At 38.0% G+C, this 10,110-nt stretch overlaps 1 protein-coding gene across 1 annotated transcript; it reads left to right on the forward strand.

Moving 5' to 3' along the window:
- The first annotated feature begins 458 nt into the window (after positions 1 to 458).
- LOC307121260 (immunoglobulin lambda-1 light chain-like) lies at positions 459 to 6,342 on the forward strand. The gene is made up of 6 exons (XM_079808792.1): positions 459 to 523; positions 611 to 935; positions 3,135 to 3,286; positions 3,366 to 3,684; positions 4,911 to 4,948; positions 5,859 to 6,342. The coding sequence occupies exons 1-6, from the start codon at positions 481 to 483 to the stop codon at positions 6,182 to 6,184; spliced, it is 1,203 nt and encodes a 400-aa protein (XP_079664918.1). The 5' UTR covers positions 459 to 480; the 3' UTR covers positions 6,185 to 6,342.
- Positions 6,343 to 10,110: the final 3,768 nt, after the last annotated feature.

Consider the following 10,110-nt stretch of genomic DNA (forward strand, 5'->3'; position numbering starts at 1 on the left):
TTTCTGATGAATGTAGCAGATTATCCTGTTTATACAGACAGTATGCACACTATATACTGGATAATGCTGCAATAGTAAAAGTATAGAGGGATTTTAAATGAGTGTAGATTGTATGATCTTATGAAGATGACAAATGACATCATGCAATATTTGACAATTATTATAGAACCTGAGCTTCGTTTACATGTGTTTTATTCTGTTTTTCGAAGCTCGTTCTCCATAATGACTTACATTTATAGCTTTATGCAAATTGTTTGATTTCTTGTCTCACGTTTTACTGAACAAATCTTCATTGAACAGGAACATTGTGATTTTTTCTATATGTGAAGTGAGAATATTAAAATGTTTCTGGATGAAATGATTGGCTGAACTCTAGTGATCGTCCCTCTTTCAGAGTTTCTCTTCCTCATATATGAGTATCTCGATCGCTCTTATTCTCTTCATCTCTCCACTAAACTCAAACTGCTCATCACAGGGAAGATGCTGATCATTCTCTCCTTCTCTCTCCTCTCTCTTCTGTCATGTAAGTTACACATTTCACTATAAACATGCTGTTCTCTCAGGGCTGTCAAGGTGGATGAAATTCATTTGATTTATTATATTTTTACAGGTGTCAGATCAGTAAAAGTGGTCACACAGAAACCCTCTGTGCTGACAGAACAGAAAGGGCAATCTGTGACTATGGATTGTAACATTGTAAAGGATGAGAATAATTATGTCAGCTGGTATAAACAGACTCCAAATGCAGCTCCTCAGTTTGTGTTGAGATACCATCATTCACTCAGCTCTCCTGACCTGTATGGGGATGGTTTTACCTCCAGCCGCTTCACATCTAAAGCTCAGTCAAAAATTGACTATAGTCTGACCATCAGTAATGTGGATGTGGCTGATTCTGCAGTGTATTACTGTGGCACATGGGACGGCTCTGTTAGTGAGTACGTATCACAGTGATTCACACCATGACAAAAACCTCCTCACTGCTCACATTCACTTCTGCTTTTACACACATCTCACATGTTCTTGAATTCAGTACAATATGGCTGGTTTTTACAGTTGTGCGCTTCATGAATATATTTAAATCACAATTTTTATACTGTACAAACGGTATATTTGATCCCCTAACCATAATCCAACCCCCGATGAACGTCATTTCACCAGTACAGGCTGTTCCTGGATCAGCAATCCAATAAATCAATCAGATTCGAAGGACAAGTTTACAGTTTATGTCAAAGTCAGGATAAAAACCAGTGTTATGTGCTTCTCATCAGTGTTATTCATCATTTCTCTCAGATTTTAGGGAGAATTCATGGGTAGAGTTAGGTTTAGGGGTAGGGATAGGGTTAGGATTACATTTTCGGATAGGAATGTTTTTCCAGGATCAAAATGTTGTCCCAGGAACATTTTCGTCTTACTTGGCAAAATCACAGTGACCCCCTGCCCCTAAACAAAACCCTCACAGAACACTTTCTGCATTTTTACATAAAAAAAAACATCATTCAGTAAGATTTATAAGATATATATTATTATATATAGTATCATTGTTGTTTTGTAAAGAAATTGTACAGAAGAAATCACAGTAATGCTGCCTGTTGTTGGTGTTTGTTTAGGTCATTGTTTTATGAGTGGCAAAGTTTGTTTGTTTGGTGAAACCTAGTCTAGAAGAATGAGTTGATTTGAGACATGAATGAAGTGTTTTGGTTTAGTGCATTATAAATCTGAAATTATCTTCTGTTCAACTCTATTGGAAACGATGGAACTTGCAAACAGTTGCTTTTGGGAAAAGCACATCTGGGAAGGAGAACTGTTTGAAGAGTTTTAAAGTGGCCTTAATATTAAAAAATTTGTCCTAGCAATTGTTAACCCAAACCCTACCCCCAAAAAACAAACATATGTTTTTTGTATTTTGCCTGAACTGCACAGCAAGGTTTTTTTTCTGCACTGGTAAAAAATGTACACTGCTCATTATCACAATATGGGCCCTATCTTGCACCCAGCGCAATTGACTTTGTACACCGACGCATGTGTCATTCCTATTTTGCACCCGCGCAAAGCGCGCTTTTCCCTCCACAGAAGCACGTCGCTAAACTAGTGAATGAACTTGCGCTACCTGGGCGGTTCAGCGCAAAAAAGGAGGCGTGTTCCGGCGCAAACAATCCCTGGTGCTATTTTGCTGTTCCATTAAACAATTGCGCCACTGACCAGAAAAAACCTAGTCTAAAGTCAGTGGCGCGTTGCGCGTTGTTCATTATGCTATTTTAAGGGCGCATGCTTGACCATAATGTATAGCGTGCACAACGCGCATACACTTTGCTCATGTAATCTACACAGATGCAACAGTTATTTTTGCAAATCATAAATTGTTACACAAAAAAATATTAACACATGAGATGACGGAAATCATTGTGGTGTGCCACGAAGATGTGAAAAAATAGGCATAAATCTAGCTTACAAATGATTCAGGCTAATTGTAATAATTAAGGATAAGACCTGTTTGCCCAATAGTGGCAAGACATATATGTATATAAGGACATCTGACAAATTGGTTTGTCCGTCAAGAACCAGGAAAAAAAATCGACTGAAAAACTGAAAAAACTGAAAGACTGAAAAAAAAAAGACTGTGAAATCACCTTTACCATAATGTACAACATTACAACTTCACTTCTCTGTCTTTCACTGCTCTTACAAGCATATCAGTCTCCACGGCTGTGAACCGCTCCTGGCGTGCGCCTGGTAAATACGCCATAATAATAGCAATCCATAATGGAACTTGCGCACCTGCTTTTACAGGGAATGTTGGATGACGCTCGGATTGGTTTATTCACGTTACGCCCAAACCACACCTATGAATAATGAAGCTACTTCAGACCAACCCATTTTAGATTTGCGCCGGGCGCAAGAGCCATTTATCCCGCCGGGAGAATAGCAACAGCGCCGAGACCCGCCCACAAAGTTACTTGCGCTTCGCGCTTTGACAGTTGCGTTTCAGATCGTTAAAATAGGGCCCTATGTTTCATAGACAAGACCAAATCATTTTTAAATTGTTACATTATTATTATTATTATTAAAATATTGCATTTTGAACTTGTCTGTCCGATGTGGGCGTGTCTATTGCACAATGTGGGCGGGTCTTTCAGTGGCTCCTCCCTCTCAGAGCTCTTGACTGTCTTAAAGTGTCTCTCTCTGATCATCTCAGCATTTTTCTACAGCTCTGCTCATCTTTACACGGCACACACACCAAATCACAAGATGATCGCAATATTCTGTGCTTTCTTTACTCTTCTGACCTGTAAGTTTCATCATGTCTGATGGCAGATTTAAAGTGTTTTGACACACAATCTCATGTAAAGGTTGTTTTTATTCTGCAGGTGTCAGTGGAGTGACTGTAGTGACTCAGAGTCCATTGATCACAGTCAATAAAGGACAAACGGCTACACTGAACTGTAATCTGGGGACAGTAACTAATGATGCTGCTACATGGTACAAACAGACTCCAGGAGGAGCTCCTCAGTATGTGTTAAGCTTTTATCATGGCTGGAGCTCTCCATCATATGGATCTGGTTTCTCTGCTCCTAAATTCACATCAACACATTCATCTCAATCAGATTATAGTCTGATCATCAGTAATGTGGATGTGGCTGATTCTGCAGTGTATTACTGTAGCACATGGGACGATTCTGCTAAAGAGTGGGTATCACAGTGATTCACAGCATGACAAAAACCTCCTCACTGCTCACATTCACTTCTGCTTCTAGACAACAGATGATAAGAGCACAACTTCACACCTCAGATTCATGAGCATTACAAACTAATCACAGATGCTAAGAATATCATCCAGTTTCTTTACTGTCCTGTCTTGGTGCTATTATGATTTGTTTCTCACTATATGCTTTCATTATATGTAAAGGAGCCGCTCGGACATTCAGCTAAATTTCTCCTTTTGGGCTCCACAGAAGGCAGAAAGTTTGTAAGGAACGTTCCTCCAGCGTCATCAGAAGAGCTTCATGTGTTTCTGTTCAGAGTGACTTTATGTCTTTCATTCACTGAGGCTGTGTTCACCCTTGGCATGTTTGGTTCAATTAAAATGAACACTGGTGTGATTGCTCTGTTTGTGCGGTTCATCTGAATAAGTGTGAAACCTGGTGCGCATCAAACAAGAAGACCAAGAACGCTGAAAATATGGGTCTCAGTTGGCTTCCAAACGAACTCTGGTGCGGTTCGACTGAAATATGAACACAACACGGCCCAAAGACATGTAAACGAACCAAAAGCCGAAAGATGAGACCCTAAAAAGGTCAGAATATTCAAGCATACTTGTTCTTTCTCGTCATAGTTGTGATGTTACCCATCACAGTTCAGTACAGGCGTCAGAACCGCATCTCCTCTCAGCAGATCTTTGTTTGTGTGTGTGACAGAGGGATTCCTGAAGCGGTTTTGACTCTTTTACACATTTTATAAGTCATCTCCACCATCATATGTACACACAGCAAGCATTATTTTGGGTGTTCAACAAGTTCTGTCGCAAAATGCAAGCAGGGTTTTTTTGAAAGTGTGAATGCCAACAAACCAGGACTATGTCTTGTTTTCTTTTTTTGGTGCAGACCAACAGAACCAAGAGAACTGAACTACAAGTGTGAACACACCCTGAGACTCACAGCAGTCACTGATATGAATAACATCAGCCATATATGAGATTGTGTTTCAGAGCACTTTAATACACTGCAGTCAAATACAACTAATATGAAGACTAAAACAGCAACACGAGTGTCTGTGTTTGAATCTGAAACGTTTCTCCATGAATTAAAAGTGTAAGGGACACATTCAGCCGAGGTCGAGTGAGCGTTTCACTTCTGTTTGTGTCTCTTCACAGACTGAGGAGGTTTTTGTACGGCTGAACATATGAAATGTTTCACTGTGGTATTCGGACAAGGAACAAAACTCATTGTGACGGGTAAGTCATCTTTCCACTGTTTTAAATCTTTTCACTGTATTAAATATAGTCTACACTTCGTTGTAGATACAGTTTATAAACTCATTATTGTAGTTCATTTACAGTTAAATGTGTGACTTCAGTCAGAGACAGTTTTATCAAGCACCTGAAATATACTGAAGACTTTCACTACTTATTATTATTATTATTATTATAGAAAAGCGTGTTTTTATGTTGTGATTTTAAGGACAAGCATCGGTAACACTTTATAATATACACGCTATGAAGCATTAGTTAAGCATTAATAAATAGTTAATTCATCTTTTATAAAGCATTAATTTACATTAATAGGCAGTTTATAAATACAGCTATAAATGCTTTATTCTTGAAGCATATCTATAATGTGTTTGATAATTGTATTTTCATACTTTATAAATTATCAATTTATCATTTCTAAATTAAGTATTACATTATTTACAAACCAGTTCATCAGATCATTTAGAAAGTGTAAGTAAAGGATTAATAAACCATTTAAATATACATTTATGCATCTTATTATTTAGACATATAGTAGTTACTCAGTGTGTTAATAAATGCTTTATTAACAAGTATTTCCACTGTAATTCATGATTAATTCAGGTAGTTATAAAACATTTAGTAGTCGTCAGTCAACTCTTTTTTTTGTGAGGACTATTTATGCCTCGTAAAGCATTTACAAATGAGATATCAAGGCTCAGTAATAACAGTACAACAAACTACGACATGCACTATTTGACTTTTGTGTTGCAAGTCGATAAAGACAAGCATGTATTAAACATAAATCACTATGATATGATGTGAGGAAAGATGAATTGTTGAAATGTTCTAAGTTTAAATGCAGTCAGAGTTTGTGTGTCCGTGTTAATGGTGATTTGTGTTGATGCTGATGCAGACGCTGATGTTGCTCCTCCTGTGCTGAACATCCTCCGTCCATCCAGAGAAGAGCTGATCAGCTCCAGTAAAGTCACTCTGGTGTGTCTGATCAATCAAATGTCTGCGGCTTTTGCTGATGTGCGCTGGCTTGTGAACGGGAACGCAGTCACTGAAGGCGTCTCCACCGGCTCTGCTGAACAGCAGCCCGATAAGAAGTTCAAGATGAGCAGTTATTTGACCATTGAGAGCTCAGAGTGGGACAAAGATCAAGATCTGACATGTGAAGCGTCTGTCGCCTCCAAAATCACCAGCACAACCATCAAGAAATCTGACTGCAGCGACTAAACATGTGTAGTTTGAGTGATTCTGACACTGGCATAGTGGAATAGAAATCATGAAGATAGAAACTATTAAAGAGTTGTAACTTAGTAGCCTGAACTGTGTCATTTTCTGCATATTTTGCCTTGAATGCTAATGTAAGATGATTTACAGCCTGTTTAATAAACCGCATGTTAAACAAACAGATTTACTGGTTTCTTTTAATTTTCATTTCTACAAGCCATGAAAGACTGAAGAATGAAAGACTCGTTGTGCAAATACTCAAATAAACGCGTCTTCAGTTTGAAGAAACCTCTGATCTTCAGCGGGAAAAGCAAATGAAACTCGTGTTACTGCCGGTAAAGATCATTTGTTAAGATCAGAGATGAATGTCTGAATATGGTTGAAATACACCGATGGAGACGAGCACATGTGAGTTGAACTAGTGACTCAATGACAGATGCAGAAATGACTAATATTTTAAGTTACGATCTAAACTATGAGAAACAAAATGCTCCCGACGGCCTGACACTCGTGTGATACGACATCATGTGAAGATCATGCTGAAGTTTGTCTTCCAGCAGATGCAGTGAGCTGTGGAGATTTACTTCAGGACAGGAAGTTCAGTCCTGACACACAGGAAACACCTGCTGTTATAATCACATCTATGCAAATGATCCATTTCTCTGTTCATCCAACTAGATAAGAGCTGCGTCCGAAAACCTCAATATGACTCGTTGCCTCGCTGCCTTATCAGACAATGGCTTGTAAGGCAGCGTTTGAGCATGAAGGCACCTCACCTCATGATTTCGGACAGACTTCTTAGGCAGTGTAACAGTTTAATGATCTACAGCTAAATAGAGAGGGCTTTGGTGAAAACTAAACAAATATTTAATTACTACATTAGTAATTTCTCGCTGGAAATTACATCAGAAGTGGGAAATGTTGGTGAAAAACTTACATTTACACACAAACTGACCAGCAGACGCAACTTTCGGACACCATCTTTTTTTTCCAGCTCAACTGTCACAGAATGGAAAGCACAGGATTGTGGGATATCAAAGGCAGCGAAGGATACAAATATGCTGCCTTCGAAAATCCATCAGATGAAGGTATCTCAGGAGACAGGAAGTGAAGCTAACATTAGATTTGGACGTGCCTTGTGCCTTCCTGCCTTGAAATGTGTCCTCTGAAGGCAGCATTTTCCAGGTTTCGGACACAGCCATGATCAGCGAACCTTCATCTGTACATGAACAGTAATAAAGGAGCAATAAAATTAATGAATGGGTGCACAACGACTCATTTATGGCATCCACCAATCACACAACATATCAGGTAGCCTAAGCGAACACACTTCATCAGGCCAATGGCCTCTGTTCTTATTGATACGCTTCCAAAGCTTCTCTAAAAATCCAAATTGTGATAGAAAGTAGTCTTTGATAATGTATATATAATATAATATATATTCAAATGATATACCTGAACAATTTTATCAGTATTTTTTCCCCAGACCTGTTTAAAAATAGGCATATTCTGCCACCTAGTGTTTATACTATATATTAAATTTGATTAATTTCTTTCAACCAGATCTAATCACTAATCTGCCTATTTTAACTTACAAATAAATAAAAAATATGATGAAAAGTTTTTAAAGGCTTGTTATTTACACTCATGTTGCTCCAAGCCATGTATATTTATACAATATAAAACTGACGGAGAGCAAAGCTACTCTTGTGTGTCTGGCTGAGGATATTTCTGTAGCTCTGGTTCATGTCAGCTGGACAGTCAATGGCCGCTCTGTCACAGATGGAGTTTGGAGCAGTGCTCCTGAGAAACAACAAGACAAAACCTTCACAATGAGCAGCTATCTGACCATCAACTCCTCGGACTGGATCGATAATGTGGATTTCTCATGTGAAGTGTCCGTGGGTTCAGAATTCACCAAGAAAAGTATCTCAAATTCACAGTGTTATTGAAATATTGACTGAATGAAAATAACAGATGTTTTTTTTCTTTATTTCTTTTCATATCTCTTGAATTGTGTGACTCCATATCTGACATTTAATATGACCATATGCTTTACTTTTTGGTTTTGGTCCTGTTATTAAAAATCTTTGGCAATGCAGTTGTTTGCAGTTTCTTTCATAGGCGTGCATGACTCTCTCTCTCAGGATACACCTGCACAATGTGCCTCATAATTTTAGCTTTATGTAAATCATGATGTTCCTCTGAGCTCTTTCAGAACTGAAACACAAACTTAGTCTGTTAAGACGTCACAGATGACAGATCAGAGAAATATGTTTAATACGCACACAACCACACTGTAATTACCATGATTGTGTGATATATAATCAATAAGTTTTACCACATACTATCAAAATATCTTTCTGTAATTGACATTCAGGCATAAATTATATTTAAAAAATATAATGATGTGCATCAATAAATACTGCACTATTTCATAGAAAATAAGAATTGTCAGTTTTGATTTCATGGTGACTTTAACATGTGTAAATCTGATCAAATAGTCAAGAATTAAACATCATGTTTAATTCAGCTCATTTCATGTCTCACGTCTTAGAGAATCGCCACTGAAAAAACTTTCATTGAACAGGAACATTGTGATTTTTTTTCTATATGTGAAGTGAGAATATTAAACACGTTTCTGGATGAAATGATTGGCTGAACTCTAGTGATCGTCCCTCTTTCAGAGTTTCTCTTCCTCATATATGAGTATCTCGATCGCTCTTATTCTCTTCATCTCTCCACTAAACTCAAACTGCTCATCACAGGGAAGATGCTGATCATTCTCTCCTTCTCTCTCCTCTCTCTTCTGTCATGTAAGTTACACATTTCACTATAAACATGCTGTTCTCTCAGGGCTGTCAAGGTGGATGAAATTCATTTGATTTATTATATTTTTTTCAGGTGTCAGATCTGTAAAAGTGGTCACACAGAAACCCTCTGTGCTGACAGAACAGAAAGGGCAATCTGTGACTATGGATTGTAACATTGTAAAGGATGAGAATAATTATGTCAGCTGGTATAAACAGACTCCAAATGCAGCTCCTCAGTTTGTGTTGAGATACCATCATTCACTCAGCTCTCCTGACCTGTATGGGGATGGTTTTACCTCCAGCCGTTTCACATCTAGAGCTCAGTTAAAAATTGACTTTAGTCTGATCATCAGTAATGTGGATGTGGCTGATTCTGCAGTGTATTACTGTGGCACATGGGACAGCTCTGTTAGTGAGTACGTATCACAGTGATTCACACCATGACAAAAACCTCCTCACTGCTCACATTCACTTCTGCTTTTTCACACATCTCACATGTTTTTGAATTCAGTACAATATGGCTGGTTTTTACAGTTGTGCGCTTCATGAATATATTTAAATCACAATTTTTATACTGTACAATCGGTTTGATCCCCTATCCATAATCCAACCCCCGATGAACGTCATTTCACCAGTACAGGCTGTTCCTGGATCAGCAATCCAATAAATCAATCAGATTTGAAGAACAAGTTTACAGTTTATGTCAAAGTCAGGCTTAAAACCAGTGTTATGTGCTTCTCATCAGTGTTATTCATCATTTCCCTCTGATTTTAGGGAGAATTCATGGGTAGGGTTAGGGTCAGGTTTCGGAATAGGGTTAGGATTCAATTTTCGGATAGGAATGTTTTTCCAGGATCTATATGTTGACACAGGAACATGTCTTACTTGGCAAAATCACAGTGACCCCCTGTCCCTAAACAAAACCCTCACAGAAAACTTTCAGCATTTTTACATTTTCAAAAAACATAGTTCAGTATGATTTATAATATCTATATTATTATATATATTATCATTGTTGTTTTGTAAAGAAATTGTACAGAAGAAATCACAGTAATGCTGCCTGTTGTTGGTGTTTGTTTAGGTTATTGTTTTATGAGTGGCAAAGTTTGTTTGTTT

The sequence above is a fragment of the Gobio gobio genome (assembly GCF_949357685.1).
Source record: "Gobio gobio genome assembly, chromosome: 1".
Lineage (NCBI taxonomy): Eukaryota > Metazoa > Chordata > Actinopteri > Cypriniformes > Gobionidae > Gobio > Gobio gobio.